Source organism: Lotus japonicus, chromosome 1, assembly GCF_012489685.1.
Source record: "Lotus japonicus ecotype B-129 chromosome 1, LjGifu_v1.2".
Taxonomy (NCBI): Eukaryota; Viridiplantae; Streptophyta; class Magnoliopsida; order Fabales; family Fabaceae; genus Lotus; species Lotus japonicus.
The window spans coordinates 11161443-11178583 of NC_080041.1; the positions used below are offsets into that span (position 1 = coordinate 11161443).

A 17141-nucleotide genomic window follows, 5' to 3' on the forward strand; every position below is an offset into this window, starting at 1 on the left:
CTCGCTGCTCGCGACGGTAGAAATCTAACTGAGCCTGTAGATGCTCATTCCGCTGCTGGATGTTGCCAATACTGCGCATCAAATGGCGCCATTGCTCCTGTGTCACCGCCGGCTGTTGTTCCGGAGCAGGTGAATTCTCTGGTGAGCGCTCCAGAGATCCTACCTGTGAAGGCGATGGAGGAGGTGGTGGTGATGGAAGAGGAGAAGGCGACTGTACTCCTGTCGTTCGTACCGGAGAATCCAGGTCCACACGATGAGGCCGCCGAGGCGGCGAAATCCGCTGTCGCATTGGTGAATGATGCTGCCTCCTGCGTCGAGTCTCCATCCAAACCAGAAACGATGCAAACTCGATCGGAGAACCAACACTAGTCACAGAATCAAAATCGGAAAACCAGAGAATTGCCTAATCACAATCAGAGGTAACTTCATGCACAATCAATCCACGTGAATGGGAGTAGAAAGTTTACAGTCCCCACAGACGGCGCCAAATGTTCTAGGAATGAACATTGAAGAGAGGCATAGTACCTAGAGGTAGAGGGATTGTGCCAAGAGAGAGTGAGAATGAGAGAGAATGCTGAATTTCAAGTGTTATTTCATCAAATGAGCCAAAAGTCCCTTACAATTGATAACTACCTCCTATTTATAGAGCTTGGGTACTACCTATTGGGCCAATTGGGCCTCCAAGATCAGGGCCCATCTGAAGGCCAGGGCCCCGCCTCAGGGCGGGATACACGCTGGGCGTTGCCCCTCTAGGGGCTCGCCCAGTCCAGAAACTTTGTTTATTTTCCATTTGAAACGTCTTCGATCTATATATGCATAAATAAGTAAAAGGTCAATGGAACTAAAAAGATGGATTGAGTGAATGTGCTTCCATATTTTCAACTTTAAACTAACACATACTTATTTGTAAGGATTAAAAGTATATGGGTTGTCGTTGTAAATTTATATACATAACCATTCAATAGAATTCCGTAAAACAAAAATATATTTTATTTTAATTAAAATTTAAAACAAATATAAATATTCCTCATCGTGACATACTGTGATTAGTTGTTTGTGTAAATTAAAATTGTTTTATACTCACATTATATCATAATTAAGCTCTATTTGTTATGATATTATATTTTCAATTATTATCAAAGGATGAAACTTAGGTTAGTTTTTTGGATGTTGATCAATAAAAAACTCACTTAGGTTAGTTTTTTTTTATGTTGATCAATAAAAAACTTAGTCACTAACTAATTAGTAGTTTATCATTCCTGGTATATAATTTTTCAATATGAGTGTGATATTTTAACTAGGCAACAGTAGTGCACACATTAAACTGTACTTAATTTTTTTTCCTTTTTGTTGACCAATTTATTTTTCGTTTTTCAAACTATTACAAGCACATATTAATAACTTGTGTTCATTTAATATTTCCACGAATAATGAATGAACTTCCCCACCAAATTAAAAGAGAGAAAAAAGTTATTAAAGAAACCCAGAAAACATGTTCTAGAATTGAAAAGTAAAATAAACTGCTAAAGAGGAGAAAATTAAAGCAAAATGAGATGGTCCCATTCACATGTTGACTTCTCACCATAAAGCAAAGAAATTAAAAATATTCACGTGACGTGGACATCCCATCTCAATTACACGTGTCAGCCATGGAATTAATAATGTCTTCTCACCCAAGAGGCTCTCTTCTTCTTTTACAAAAGGCTTAATTTGAGAATTCTTAGAAGAAACACGGGTCACTTGAGCGCGTGAGACTCACATTAAGTGGTAAACAACTGATCGTAAAGTATGTTTAATTTTTATGATTGACAATCAAACTCTCAATTTCATGATTAAGGAATGAGGTGAACAACTACAACGTCACACGCGCTGTGTTTGACTGTTTTCCCATTTTCTCCAAAGTTGGTAAAGACATAGACACCTTGATTTGGCTTATGTCTTACACAGAAAAACAGGGTCATGGAGAGAGAAGCAGAATCTCTGTATTTCTCTCTCTAACTATCTTCTTCTATTTCTCTCTCTTGGAACCAAAAGAGCATGCACATCACAAACCATGGATTTAATTACACTTTTACCCCTCCCTCGTTCCTTAATTCACATGCTACTGCCCCTCTAGCTCAATCAGCACCACCACCACCACCTTCATCTCTGAGTTCTTCTTCTCCATGGCGGTGCCCAACGGCGTCGAAGCCGTGTTGCAGTTTCTGAGGAAAAACGGGTTGTCGGAAGCAGAGTCTGCTCTCCGACAAGACATCATCGAGAAGAACATGTACGATGATGATCTGGCATCCTTTGACTATGAAAAGTTCTTCTTCCCCATGGTTCCGCCGCCGCCTCCGGTTAGGCTCCGGCCGTCGGAGACTCCTGCCGCCGTCGTAGACTGCTTTGAGTCCAGCTCTGCTTCGTCGGAGGACCGGTTTCTGAGCATCGGGTCGGCTACTTCTCGTGTTTCTTCTTTAGGTACTCTGTTTTTTACTCTGTTTCTGCTGAATTTCAAATCAATTGTTTTTGTGTTGATCGGTGATCACTGTGCTTAATGCAGAACTTAACAGTTAGAAGTTAACGGTCATTGTTAACTTTTGTTGTTTTTGTTATCAAAGCTTTTCTTGTTTTAGCTTTTTGCTCAGAATTCACAAACATCCCATGTTCAGTTTGATCACTTGAAAGCTCTGTTTATAGTTTCTGCATTTGGAATACTTAATTGATCATCCAATCTTGAATTTGCATATTTGGATCACTTAATTGATCTTCCAATTCTGAATTTGTGTATTTGGTTTTATTTTAATCCCAATTCAATAGCATGTTGAGTTTATCTTGATTATTGACCTATTATTGTAAGTGTAATTTGGCAATCTCCTGCTTCTAGCATTGTTTATGGGGTAATTGTGTTACTTCTTTCTTTTGCTTGGTGCATGTTTGTCCACACGGTGGAAAATCACAGTGAGGGGCAAAATCGTGTTGGACAGAAGCAATTTTTCTTAGCTTTTGTAATTGTCTGCAGTGATTTTGGATTCACAATGGTTTTCATTGTGTACCCAAACATCTACTTAGTAAATTGTTATTCATCAATGTAATGTAAGGGAATAGAGCATTCTAAAATCTAGTTGCTTTTTGCAGAATTCATCAATCCATATGGAATCCGTTCCTCATCTCAGACTCTGAATGATTCTGAATCTTCATCTGATAGGTTATCCCAATTTGGCACGGCGCGTGATTATCATGACTTTGAAATGCAAAATGAACCATATTGGTATACTGAAAAAGATGAAGACTTTTTCATGACTCCTAATTTTGAAGGGCCGGATTTCTTCACATGTCAAACTGAAGATAAGTTTGTCATGACAGCGGAAACGGAAAATCAACATGACAGTTCTGTGGGTTTTGATCACAGCTATGAGGAACTTCAATTAGCAGGAAATGGTTGTTACATGGACAAGGCATGCCTTTGTAATCATTCCTCTATAGGGGATGGGGATGTGATTTATTCAAAAGGTTACTACCATGTGGATAACAAAGACCAGTTTGAAGGGGAAATAGAGGGCAAGGCCGAGAAAAACACGGTTTCTTGTAATTGCGAAGTTTCATTTTGCAAAAGCCGTCCAGGTTCAGGAGATTCTTATGGCGGGGATCCTACAAACTTCAGCTACCCTGATTTGAAGGAAATCCATCTGAATGATTTTCATTTGAAGCCTGCTGGGGATATTAACTCTGTGAATCAAAGTTTTGACTACTACACCAAAAATGTCACTGGTGAGGGATACAAGGGTCCCTATGACTTAACTATCAAGGTTTCTGAAACGGATCTACCAAATGGACTTGACCCATATGAAACACGAGACGATCTAGAATTCGATGAAGAATGCCATGATCCAAAGGTTTCTTCTGTTGGAGAGGACCCAAATGATGATGAGCTCTTAAAATACATTCAAGAGGATGAATATGAAGTATTTGACCTGAGAATCATACATAGAAAGAACAGGTTTGCTTGTCGATCTTCTTGTGTCCTAATCACAATGCTGGTAAATAAATTGATGTTGAATGTGTAGAAGAGTAGGATTTAAAATCAAATACTATGGATTTTACTTTTCTAATTTTTGGACCTTTTAACTTTTTCCTTACATTACCTTAGTTCATGATAATCTTCGCGGAACATTTATTTATTGTGGAATTTCTATCATGGGAGTCATCAAGTGAGCAAACTTCCTATTATGAAATATGACAGCATTCAATCATGATCATACAATCACATATAGATGGTCAAGTTTAGGAGTTATTGAATGACTTTATGATGTATTTTTGAACATTAATTGTTAGATATAATGGTAAAATCTTACTCATTTCACTCTCGCCTGATATGTTCGATGTACTGTGGGTCTTTACTTATGCTCTAAGTAATTTAAAGGGAGTCACACATTGAATTTGAGTATAATTTTCTCTCATTCATTATTGCTCCTACAGGACTGGATTTGAAGAAAACAAGGAACTTCCCATTGTGCTAAATACAGTCATGGCTGGCAGGTACTACATAACAGAATATCTTGGTTCAGCCGCCTTTAGCAGGGTTGTTCAGGCTCATGATCTTCAGACGGGAACAGATGTTTGCTTAAAGATTATTAAAAACGACAAAGACTTCTTCGACCAAAGCTTAGATGAAATTAAGCTTCTGAAACTTGTCAATAAGCACGACCCAGCAGATAAGCACCACATATTGCGTCTTTATGACTATTTCTACCATCAGGTATGTTATATACAGCGTTCATGTAAGGTTTAGAAATTTCATTTAGTTCAAGCTATATTTCCAAGTATTTGCGCAAATCACACATGATTAACAAGGAAACCTTAAACTATAGAGCAAGAGCACAAATAAATCCTTGTCGTGAGTGGAATACGATGAACTTTTTGTCCTATGCCGTTTCCCATCCCATTCAATCTTAACTTACAACATAAATGCCACTTATCTTGAATTATAACTTTGCAGGAGCATTTATTCATTGTGACGGAACTTCTGCGAGCAAACTTGTACGAGTTTCAGAAATTCAACCAAGAATCTGGAGGGGAAGCATATTTTACATTGAACAGGTTGCAGGTTTGTTCAGCTAGACTGATAACTTCTTTACCCGTTCCACATGAATACATGATTACTTGCTCAGTTGTTATATTGCATTGTATAAGTTTAAAAAAAAGACCTTGATATGTGGCTCCTTTTAACACATTTCCTGTCGATTGCGAATGGTTAATTCATCAGTTTGAATAGAATTGCTTGTTGTCATGAATAGAGAAATTGTCAAAGCAAGATGATCAGGGTTGTTTTTATCATTCTTTGCAGGTCATTACTCGTCAGTGTTTGGAGGCATTGCAATACTTGCATAACTTGGGAATTGTTCACTGTGACCTTAAACCAGAAAACATTCTAATCAAAAGTTACAAAAAGTGTGAGATTAAGGTTATTGATCTCGGAAGCAGTTGCTTTCAAACAGACAACCTTTGTCTATATGTACAGTCCAGATCCTATCGAGCTCCAGAAGTGATGTTAGGCCTTGAATATGATGAAAAGATCGATATATGGTCTCTCGGCTGTATTTTGGCGGAGCTATGCTCTGGTGAAGTATGTTCTTATTTGCCTTTCTATGATATTAATGAAGTACATTTTTTTATGGCTTTGACGTTGCATGGAATTTTCATTTTCTTTCATCGATTTTAATCAGATTTTCAGTTTGTGAAGCTAATATAACCGAGGAATAATCATTATGAGTTTTCTCTAGGTGCTCTTTCCAAATGATTCAGTCGCGCTGATTCTTGCTCGCATGATTGGAATGCTCGGTCCTATTGATCTGGAGATGTTGGTGAAAGGGAAAGAAACACACAAGTACTTCACCAAAGAATATGATGTTTACTACGCAAATGAGGTTTGTTTCCCTTTTTTATTTCTTCATATCTGTTCCCTTTTTTATGAGAAGGTAACATATTTCATTTGTTGCTGTTCATGTAATTGTATTCTTGTTGCTGCTGAATACAGGTCATATTGACCCATCTATTTGAAAGAACAGCAGCAAAAAGTTCTCTTCTTGTTCTTAAAGTATTAGCTTGCTAATATCTACTTAACACAAGAATGTAGTAAATATTTCTTCTTTGTCTGGATGAGGCTCATGAAAATCTTATTAATCCACATTGTGCTTAATTTCAAATTCTGCCGTGGATTTAGTCTATAAAAATCTTCTCTCTTTATTAATGAACAAGGTAAAGTCCATAGTTAGGAAAAACTCAGATGGATTAGCATGTATATTTTGATTGAGAAGAGTAATCGAAAAGGTAGTATATTACATCTGTGCTAGTTTGCTTATAGCATGATTGGATCCGCACTATTAATATCTCAAAATCACATCTTTCAATCACAAAAAACTACTTCTAGTAGCTTTTTCTAGAATCAGTTCTCCCCTAAACATGAAAACCTCATAGCATTTTTGGATCAGCTCAAAATCAATTCTTGCACCCAAAAGCTACTCGTAGAAGCTTTTTCCTAGAACTGATTTTGGCTTTAGAAATGATTGTAGAAAGATTTCCAAACATGCTATTTATTTTTCCTCGGAATCAATCGAAGCATTCAGAAGCTACTCACAAAACCTTCTCAGCAAAATTTATTTTTCCTTTAGAATCAATTGTAGAAGAAAAAATTTTCCTTTCTTTCATTAGCAAAATTAAATCCTCCTTTCAAATTCCATTTTAGTTGTTCCCATCTGATGTTTAGTGATGATATATTCAGGAGACTGATCAACTGGAGTACATAATTCCAGAGGAGTCATCATTGGAGCAGCACCTGCAGGTCACTGATGCTATGTTCATAGACTTTGTCAAATACTTGCTTAACATCAACCCCAAGAGGAGGCCTACAACAAAACAGGCACTGAAGCATCCATGGCTTTCCCATGTTTACAAGTCCAAGTAACATTGTTTCTCTGGTGGAATGTTCATCATGAGCTTGTTTTCTGCATACCGCGAATCTTGCAAATTTGCAATCACAATTTTGGTTTGTTCATAAGCAACTACAAAGAGTAAATGCATTGTCTCATGTTGTATATTTTCTTTTTCTTTTTTTCACCTGCTGATTAAGAGTTTGTTCTTCTTTGTACATAACTTGTGCCCATTATTTTTGCCTTCCATGAACTGGGGGATTTGAGCATTACCAGAATAACATTTTGGTGTCACCCTTTACATTCTATCACAAGTCAGCATAATACAGGCGTTTCTTTACATTCACTGCATCTATTGAAGTATAAACATAATTTGGTTTCATTGCAAAAAAATTGTTTAGAACTTCAAAGGACCTGTGCTATTAATGATAATTTTCTTATGAAGTATATATACATCCATTCGTTAATTCCAAACTTCGAGAAAATATACATTGTTGTGGTCAATTGGGCCTTCTAACAGATCCAGTTACAATTTACAAGAGCAAGAATTAGGAAATTCAAAGGAAAAAAAGGCTTGTCAGCCAAAAGAAAAAAAATGTAAGTTGATTTGAATGGACTGATCAAGACTAAGTGGCTAACCAATGATTAAACAAACATTCAAGAGGATTAATCAACTTAATTACTAACATTCAATGGAGTACTCATGATTCAAGTCGCCACTTGCAATTGGTGGAACATTTGTCATTGAAGTTATGAAGAGTTGCACCCACTTATTCATATATAATTAATTATAAATAGAAGTTTTTTTTATATTGTATTAATTTTCATATATTTTATAGCTAGCAGTACTGTTTAGAAGCATTTGTAGTTCTTGATTAATGTAAGTGTGTTTAGTGCTTATTTTAAGACCTTACCACCTATACTTACTATAAAAGCTTTCTTTTAGAGTTGTGATAGCACTTTTAAAGGGAAACATATATGCGAGAGGTGTCGCACATAGTAGTGTATGTTGAAACTCACACATGTAAGAATTGCTCATTACTTGCAAAACCAAACAACACCATCTTCATTGTACTTGACAATTGCAGCTTTAATTTGAACCCAACACTTCTTTGTCCCATTACCTTTTCCTCAAAGATGCATCCCCTATATAATCAACAGAACAATATATGAGGCAGCATTTGGAAGTTGTTGAACTTTATTTATCAATTATGCAAATGCATCAAGCGGCTTTGTCAAATAGAAACACCAATTATAATTACCGATCAAGCTATCTTGTTGTCTTCCATGATGAACATTCTTGGAACAAAGCATTCTAGATTTATCTAAATTGACTTTCAACTCAGAAGCAGTACAAAAATTGGCCAAGGTACTAGAATTTAAGTTCACTTATTTCTTATTAATTACCTAATGAAAGATGAGGACATCATCAATAAAGAAAAGATGAGATACAGCAATACATTCATTTGTGACACAAACCAGGTGCCAAGAACCCTCATCCACTAGCTTCCAGATTTTTATATAGTAAGCATCTTCTTACAAAGGACAAAATAAATCAGGGAAGAGGAGATCACCTTAGCTAAGACCTCTCTAAGGAGAAAAGGATGGCAGCTTTACATTTAGTAAAAACAGTATATGGGAGAATCATGAATAGTTATTTTGTTAGTTAATGATTATTGTACTTCAAAATCAAAATAATAATTGTACAACTATTTCTCGAGCCACTTAATTAATATCGTATTCACTGCTTTAGACATCAGTTTTTTGTTTTACCTTATGTGACTAAAAACTAGGGTATATATATAACAACAGTAAATTATTAATGCAAACTATCTTAAATTTTTTTAAAACTAAATAATATTCTATACATACCCTTATGTTATAATATTCTATGTTTTCCGATGTAGCAAAAAAATGTTATAATATTCCATATTCTGAACGTCAAGATACCGATATTTCTCCTACTTAAAATTTCTTAAGATTTTTTTTTATACTTAAAGTTAAATAACACTCTATGTTAGAACTTAGAAGTTCATAATAATATTCAAATTACTAACTTATTTTCATTTTCTATCACCACTAGTTTAAGCTTAGAACAACCAGAACAGAACACTAGTCTTCCTCCTATACACCCTTTCATTTTTTTTTATAGTCTGAATCAATCACACTTTCTTTTTCTATATCTTCTCAGTTTTCAAGTTCTGACTCCTGTCTGTGAAGCCACCCATTCTCTTCTAAACTTCTGATACAATAATTTAAAAAACATGAACAAGGACACCCTCTTTGAATATATTTTTTGGTGGTTGATTGAATCCTCTTTAACGACCCAAACATTGTCTTTTCTCATTGGCGTATTCTATATGTAGCTTCCTATCCTTAATTATTAGCATATGTTATTTCTTTTGTTCCATATAATCATGAACGCCCTTTCCCATTACATTAGTTTCTCTCACGGCGCGTTTCTTACATTCTCCCCAACCATCCCTTACTTTCTCCTTGACTTTAGCTGCCTTCAAATAAGAATTTTCTTTTGGCCATTAAAAATATATTTGGAGGTAGGGTAAAAACAATACAATTAATGACATCAAGCACTCATTAATTTCGGAGTGACCATCAACTCCATTACGAAAATGGATAACCGCCACTAAATTGTATGTCTGAAGTATGGTGCTGAATACTGCACGTGTAAAATTGCTATTTAAATGTCTGTATGAAGTACGATAATATATACTGTACGTGCACCCTACATATTAGAACTCATTCCATAGACATAATTTAAGAATTTCATACTTCAAATTTAAATATATTTATGGAAGTGTCATATAAGTTATATTTTGGTCTTAGACTTTTATGTTTTACATAAATTTTTTAGTTACTAGCTAGTTTGAGATTTAGGTAAGTCCCAACATGTGAACTTAGCTTCATGATCTATCTATCTATCTATAAACTCTATAAAGGAAGAGTTTTAGCAGCCTTAGGGGTAAATCTGTCAATCAACAAATAAATTTAAAGGCAATGAAGCTTGACCATGGATATTTTGGTAAAAGTCCCTTTTATTTCACTTAGATTGAATCTCAGCCATTGATTCACATTAAGTTATTATTTACGGATCAAATCTTGGCCATCCAAATCCTCCAGCAATCTCCTTCTTTAAAAAGAATCATTGACTCTCTAAAATCCCTAACCGTGAGTTTCTATTTTGGAGCCGCTTCGTCTCTAGCGTTTATTCTTCCTTGCCGTTACTCTCAAAGTCTCTAAAATAAAGTTCTCGCTGAATCACGCTTCAGCCCTTCCCCATGTTCGTCGAGCTTGCTCTTGCTGCCAACGGAGAAGCAGTGAACAACGACGGCTTGAAGGAGAAACCCAATCGACCACATTCATAACAGATCGCGAGTTGGATTCTCCTTTTTCATCTGTTTTCATTCTTCTAGGGCTTTTAATCGCGTGCACGGCTTAACATTATTTTCTTCTTGGCAGAATTGCGGTTTCACCTCAGATTCTTTGTTTGTTTTTTTTTTCTCTGTTCTGAATCTGTCACCTTCCCCTCTAGACTATGAAAATCTGTTCGACCCAGTTTAATTTGAACGAAAGGGGGTTCAGATTGATTTTAATCATGTTAGGTTTTGCAGGTTTGGAATTTTTAATTTCTGTCATGGGGAAGAGTTTTTTGAAGAATTTGGGTGATGAGAAGCCTGCAACCGAGGAAAAAGAGGCAGCATATGGAAACAAGGAAAGCCCTGTTAATGAAAGTGAAGAAAAGGAGCCTGAGGACAAGGTTAATAATCTTAAAGCTTTCTCCATTGATCTTGATTTTGCTTCTTCTGAATTTTATGCCTTTCATTATCTAGAGACTAACAGGAGAGTTGTGTCTTTTGATTGAATGATAAATCATTCAAGTTCAGTTTGGGTCATAAGTTCATCTTATGAATTGCATGGGATTCTTTACGAGAAAGAAACTCTTGCTCAGCATTGTTTTCTTGATTATGAAATGATGTTTTCATTCAGTGTTTGTTTACCTTTTGAAAGTGTTAGAGACTTGATCTGCATGTATTATTTTTTGCTCATATAGTTTCTGAATTAAGTGTTACATGTTGAATTTATATTCTATTGGCTTCTGTTTGTCCTTCTCTAAATGCAATCTAAACTGTGATAGGAGATGACACTGGAAGAATATGAGAAGGTGCTGGAAGAGAAAAGAAAAGTCCTGCAAGCACTCAAGACTCAAGTGAGAAAGGTGGATGCAAAGGAGTTTGAATCCATGCAGCCACTTTCCCACAAGAAAGACAATGATGAGATCTTTGCTAAATTGGTAAGAATTTTCTCCCTTTCACCATTCTAACTTTTAGTTTATATTATATTAGTGAACTGATGCCTATAAATATGTCTTTACACCTTTAATTTCTGTCCAGGGATCTGACAAGGATAAGCGCAGAGATGCTATTGAGAAGGAGAAATCAAAGAAGGTAGGATTTTTTAGGCTTTGGTTCATAATTGGTTATTATATTAAGCTTCATGACGAGCCAGTCTCCTTGATTATGGCGATTACCTACCTTCAATAATTGTGTTTTGAAAGCTTATGAGTTGATTATAGTCTAACTTTTGATAACCTGTTGAACAACAATTGATTTAATTGAAAACACCAATTTTGGGTTTTAAAATCTTTTAGTATGTTGTAGATGTCATAATTATTGATATTATGGGTTAAAATGAAGTGATAATATTTTTGACCAAGTTGTTAAAAGAGACATTAAAATGAAGGTAAGCAACACAACAATGAAAATGACTCCCTTGCCAAGAATTGCGACAGGATCAATGAGCAAGCTGATTCTCCACCTCTGGTGGCTTCTCTGTCTTCGATACCAGCATGGATTCAGGGTGAAGAGGAGCACAGCGGTGTATCCAGCAAGTCGTCCTTTTCCTCCTCTGATTCTCACCATCGATGGAAACGTATGAGATCCAAACTTCACTTCTCCATTTTCTCCCATTAACAACCACTTCTTGAAATCACCATTTGATTCCTCTTTTTGTTCTTAATTACAATTTTCCTGTTTTGGGTATTTCAGGATTTTGGGTATTTCATCTGTCATCTAAAAGCAATGAGGGCGAGTGAAGCAGCAAGCACCATTGAATGCCGAGTGGTGAACCCTTTGAATGAGTGTCACGGTTTTGATGCTGCTCCTTTTTCCATGTTCCGCGTTCCTAACCTCGATTATGTGGTGCTTTTTTGGTGTTCAACACCGCAGCACATTGATTATGGTGGTGAATCACCCCCCATGAGGTCAATGTTAGTAGGTTTTGGTTGCTCAAAAGTTCCTTCTTAATGATAGTGTTTTTTTCTCTGCAATTTTAGGGTGAGTCTAATTCTTCCACTACATTTTGTTCAACATTTTTTCTCCTTTCGTTTCATTTTGTATTCTGCATTGAGTGAAATTATGTTATTATTGATGAAGGTTTGATCTCTCAAGTTCTGAAATTATGTTTTGCTACTGATGTTGTGGGTCTCTCTTGAGGTCCTATTTTCATGTGAGTATGTCTTCCATTGTTTGTTTTATGCCAAAATAATTTACTAAACATATGAGTTTGCCTATTGTAGCAGATAATGTTTGCCTGAATATATCACGCCATGGTTCAGCAAAATTTTATTTTATATATTCAATCTCCAATACTCAGGACTAGGCTCCTCCACCTTCCTCCTTGCTTGCAAAATCTGGCGGTGCCAAGAAGAAGGTTTGCGTTTCTCTCTTTTTTTTGGTTTCGTTTCTTTTTCTCCCCTTAATGTAATATCTCTTGATGGGAGTAATCGGTTGGATTTTTTTTATTATCCATGATGGGTGTCAGAGCTCACATAAAAAATTTGATACCAATCATTTTCTACAAAGAATAAATTTTTGTTATGATTTATGCAATATGAAAGATGGGGTGTGTGGTATAAAGGTCATATATTTGTGCTAACCATAGGTGGAGCAAGGGATCGAAAAAGGATCAAGCCAGCTATGACAAGCTTCTCACTGAAGCACCCAAATACAAACTCCTCACTCCTTCCATTCTCTCTGAAGTCTGATTGTTTAAGGATGTCTCTTTTTCTCCCTGTCTTTTAGTTAGTTCTGATATATATTATTCATGTTGATGAGGAATCATGTGTTGGTGTTGTTTTGGTGCATGTTCTGTGTTATGGTTGTTGGGTCCAGGTGGGCCAGCATCCTGCCTGCAGGTAGCATTCGAAACGGGGCGCTGTCTGCTACGCTATAAGAAATAACGTTGCGCCCTCACTAACACCAATTGGTTTTGGCGTAGTGGTAAGCGCGTGATCCTACAAGTGGTATCAGAGCTAAAACTTATCCTGATGTGTATAGTTTATCTTGCTCCTTCTGAATCCAAGACTCGTGCTTGATTCTGAGCTAAGCTCCCCCTGAATCTAGTACTTAATATCAACGTTAGTAATATCTAGATTCTGAGCTAAATAATATAGGAGTTGTCAAGATACTATAAGTTCTCCCCCTTTTTGTCATAAGCAAAAAGAATGAAGGTAAAAAAAAAAAAAATAGTAAGAGTAAAAGACGAAATACTCCCCCTCAGAAGTAATACCAAGGGATACTTGGCTTCTGATTAGCATATCTTCTGATGAGAGCAGAAGTGTGGTTCTGGTGACATCTCCGTTCTGGACAAAATTTCATCTTCAGATACTTCAGAATGAGAAGCTAGGAACCTACTCTTCTTCTGATGACGCAAGTCAGAAGTTGTAGTAGCATCTTCTGATGTTGTTGCTTCTGGTTCGTCAAGTTCTGAGTCTTTGTTTCTTTCTGAAACGGTCATGCTCATCTCTGCAAGCTTTTTCAGCTAGCTTTGACTTGTCAGAGTCAAGCTTATCATTAATTCTAACATGAATAGCGTTCAGAATATCAACAGAGGGGTTCATATCAAAAACCAATGATTCCTTGACCAAATCTTGCTCTACTGATGCCTCCAAGATCAACTTCACCTTCAGGTTCAAGTTTTGGATCATGGGACATATGCCTTTCTCCCGTCATGTGTTGCTTGCATCCACTGTCCAGGTTCCACGGTTGGAGTTTCGATGGACCTATTGAAGATATCTGCAACATATATAATCTTATCCCTAGGTACCCACTTTCTGGGTCCTTTCTTGTTAGTTAGCCCAGAAGTTCTGACAACTTTGGGTCTTTCAACAGGATAATATAAAGGAATTTTAGCATGATATTTTGACATAGAGAAAGTTCCTTTTATAAGAGGAGGTTTAGCAGCTTCAGCAGGTACAGGGTCAGGCAATATGGTACTAGAGGGAACAAAGCATTCATACAAGGATTTAGCTTTAGGCACAGAGGGCTCATTTCTAATTGGTTTAGAATAGCCAATGCCATGCATTCCATTTCTGCTTACGCCATAGATCATAGAAGCCATTAAGCTTCTATCTACGCTTTTAGCTAGGAATCTTTGAAAAGATTTTTCATACTTAGATTCATGCTTACTATCAGAGGCATCGCAGGCAATAACTTCTTCTAACTTAGCAATTTGATTCTTAAGCACAGAGTTAGAATTAACTAAAGCATGGTTATCATTTTTCAAATCAGATATGATTTTCTCATGTTCAGAAGAAGTTTCAGAGGCAGCAGAGAAATTCTTTTTCAACCTTTTATGCTTAGTCAAGAGAGAGTTATATTTATCCATAATTTCAGACAAAGCATCTTTAAGTTCAGAAGTTGAGAAAGAATCAAATACCTCATTTTCATCGTCAGAGTCTGGATCTCCTTCTGATTCTGAGTCAGAGTCAACAGCTTCCTTTGACTCTGCTCCTTTGTCTTTGACAATAGCCACAAGTCCTTGGACTTTACCATCAGAGTCAACATCCTCTGATTCTGATTCATCAAAAGTCACCATCAGACTTTTCTTTGGTTTGAAATGCTTCTTTGACTTTTCGTCCTTTGATGAACCTTTGTATTTGCTCTGCCTGTGCTTCCAGATGCAGTTGAACTTTCTGGATATCAGAGTCAGCTCATCTTCATCAGAATCTTCTGATGCTTCTTCGGATTCTTCTGTTCCAGCTTGGAGAGTCTTAGCCTTTTCAGATTTGGATTTCAAGGCAATAGACTTCTTCTTGTGATCTTGATGTTCAGCACGCTTTAATTCATGACACTTCAGTATGCTTATGAGTTCTTCCAAACTCATCTGCTCAACATCTCTAGTTAGCTCCAAGGAAGTTATCAAAGGCATCCAGCTTTCAGGAAGACCTCTAAGGATCCTCATGACATGATCCGCAGTGGTGTAGCTGTTGCTGAGGGGTCTTATTCCAGCTACGAGCAACTGAAATCTGGAAAACATATCCTCAATGGATTCGTCAGGTTCCATTTGGAAGGATTCATACTGCTTGATTAGAGACAACGCTTTTGTCTCTTTCACTTTCTTGTTTCCTTCATGAGACATCTGCAAGGATTCAAAGATGCCCTTGGCGGAATCACGATCAGTAATTTTCTCATATTCTTCATATGAAATGGCACTTTGCAGAATAGATCTTGATCTGTGATGATCTCTTGTTGGGTCCAGGTGGGCCAGCATCCTGCCTGCAGGTAGCATTCGAAACGGGGCGCTGTCTGCTACGCTATAAGAAATAACGTTGCGCCCTCACTAACACCAATTGGTTTTGGCGTAGTGGTAAGCGCGTGATCCTACAAGTGGTATCAGAGCCAGGTCCCGTGTTCGAATCCCACGGAAGGCATGCTGTGCAGCTAGTTTGGCTGGCAGGTGCTGGGGGGGGGATTGTTGGGTCCAGGTGGGCCAGCATCCTGCCTGCAGGTAGCATTCGAAACGGGGCGCTGTCTGCTACGCTATAAGAAATAACGTTGCGCCCTCACTAACACCAATTGGTTTTGGCGTAGTGGTAAGCGCGTGATCCTACAATGGTCACATTTGATCTCATTTCGTACTTGACGCTGAGACAGGTGGAGTTGTCGGAGTAAGACCAAACAATGGTGGATGAATGTTTAATGGCAAGATTTCGCTTGACAAAAAGGTTTGCTTTCTGTTTCTTTGATTTACATCTTTGTGCCTTTAGGTAATGCCATCTGCTTCTATATTTATTTTTCTATTATCTCATTAAAAAAACCTATTTTTCCTTACTATTGTTTTATACATGTTCCGCTCCTCTGCTGCGTGTAATGAACACAAGTGGAGATGATCAGGAAGTGGGGGTCCTGGAGTTTATCAGGTAAACTTCTTTATTAACTACTTTATCCATCTTTTATGGTCAAGAATCTTGGTCCACTGATTGCGCTCCAAAAACATGCTTTTCTGACACTTTTGTGAGGAGGCTGGGTTTGTGGATGTTGCCCATGTTCCTAAGCTTTCAATGCTGGAAATATTTCATGGACTGCAGGTACATCCAACTTCACAAAGCTGTAAAGTGTACCAAGATATAGAAAAACTATAAATTGTATCAAGTTTTCATGTTTTCTCAACTTTCTTTCTTTTGTGGGCTTAGGATTTCCAACCACTAAAGCTATCAGTTGTAATCAGGTTGATTATATATTTAGCAGAATTATCATGGTAGCACATGTATGTAATATTTAGCAGTTTCATCACGATTTTTTTCCTTATATATAAAATTCATTTTTTCGTTTTATCCTTAAAATATATTTTAATAAATATAATAAAAACAACACATATTTTAAAAAATTTACGCGATAAATTAAAATAAAAATCCTCCGTGTATCGCACGGGTCAAAGCATGTATGTCTTATGTTGTCTTCACACTTTAGACTATATTTTATGTGATCTTGCTAAGAGTTTTAGTTTTGTAGCATGTTGTGTCATCAGTTTATTTTTAATGAAGATAGGTTACTACTGCTTTATGTCCGGGTCCTTGGTTAAAAGAAGTGGCCAAAATTGTCATTTGGTCCAACTGCAATCAAAGCACTATTTAGAAGCACAAAATCATGGTTATTATAACAATCTTAGGCCCTCTTAACTCAATCTTTGTTTTCGGTCTTTTGTTCATGTAAAAGTTAAATCTTATATTGAAAATTCTATTAAAGAGGAAAATTAAATACATGCTAATCCAATTAATGTGAGAATTTGAAAAATTGGTATTATGGTAAAAAAAATAGTAAATTTTAAACATATATCTCCCTTTTGATAAAGAGTAAATTCATCGAAACAATATCACATGCTCATTCATGGCCATAATGCCAATTTAAGAAATTATCTTCCTTTTATTTCAAAAAA

General features: G+C 36.6%; 2 protein-coding genes across 9 annotated transcripts; both read left to right on the forward strand.

The window, feature by feature from the left end:
* Window positions 1-1926: 1926 nt before the first annotated feature.
* On the forward strand, window positions 1927-7248 carry LOC130733586 (uncharacterized). The gene is made up of 7 exons (XM_057585807.1): window positions 1927-2460; window positions 3118-3979; window positions 4459-4738; window positions 4979-5086; window positions 5327-5605; window positions 5763-5906; window positions 6761-7248. Exons 1-7 carry the CDS (start codon window positions 2166-2168, stop codon window positions 6941-6943), a joined length of 2151 nt encoding a protein of 716 aa, XP_057441790.1. The 5' UTR covers window positions 1927-2165; the 3' UTR covers window positions 6944-7248.
* A 3297-nt stretch (window positions 7249-10545) lies between these two features.
* On the forward strand, window positions 10546-13060 carry LOC130731598 (RGG repeats nuclear RNA binding protein A-like). 8 transcript variants are annotated; one of them, XR_009016758.1, is made up of 7 exons: window positions 10546-10683; window positions 11062-11217; window positions 11318-11371; window positions 11667-11855; window positions 11972-12431; window positions 12502-12635; window positions 12867-13060. XR_009016758.1 is itself a non-coding variant. In XM_057583878.1 (6 exons), exons 1-5 carry the CDS (start codon window positions 10561-10563, stop codon window positions 12227-12229), a joined length of 780 nt encoding a protein of 259 aa, XP_057439861.1. In that variant the 5' UTR covers window positions 10546-10560; the 3' UTR covers window positions 12230-12259; window positions 12359-12480. The 8 variants fall into 8 exon arrangements, 3 of the variants coding, with proteins under 3 accessions (XP_057439861.1, XP_057439860.1, XP_057439862.1); XR_009016756.1 differs by having other exon boundaries at window positions 11972-12259; window positions 12359-12431; window positions 12502-13060; XR_009016757.1 differs by having other exon boundaries at window positions 11972-12259; window positions 12359-12431; window positions 12505-13060.
* Window positions 13061-17141: the final 4081 nt, after the last annotated feature.

Bases quoted from the DNA above. Each gene is read 5' to 3' on its own strand.
- LOC130731598 (XM_057583877.1), top strand. From the start codon at position 10,561: ATGGGGAAGAGTTTTTTGAAGAATTTGGGTGATGAGAAGCCTGCAACC. The intron at 10,684-11,061 runs GTTAATAATCTT...AAACTGTGATAG, and splicing joins AAAAGGAGCCTGAGGACAAG to GAGATGACACTGGAAGAATA. The intron at 11,218-11,317 runs GTAAGAATTTTC...ATTTCTGTCCAG, and splicing joins ATGAGATCTTTGCTAAATTG to GGATCTGACAAGGATAAGCG.
- LOC130733586 (XM_057585807.1), top strand. From the start codon at position 2,166: ATGGCGGTGCCCAACGGCGTCGAAGCCGTGTTGCAGTTTCTGAGGAAA. The intron at 4,739-4,978 runs GTATGTTATATA...ATAACTTTGCAG, and splicing joins ATGACTATTTCTACCATCAG to GAGCATTTATTCATTGTGAC. The intron at 5,606-5,762 runs GTATGTTCTTAT...AGTTTTCTCTAG, and splicing joins CGGAGCTATGCTCTGGTGAA to GTGCTCTTTCCAAATGATTC.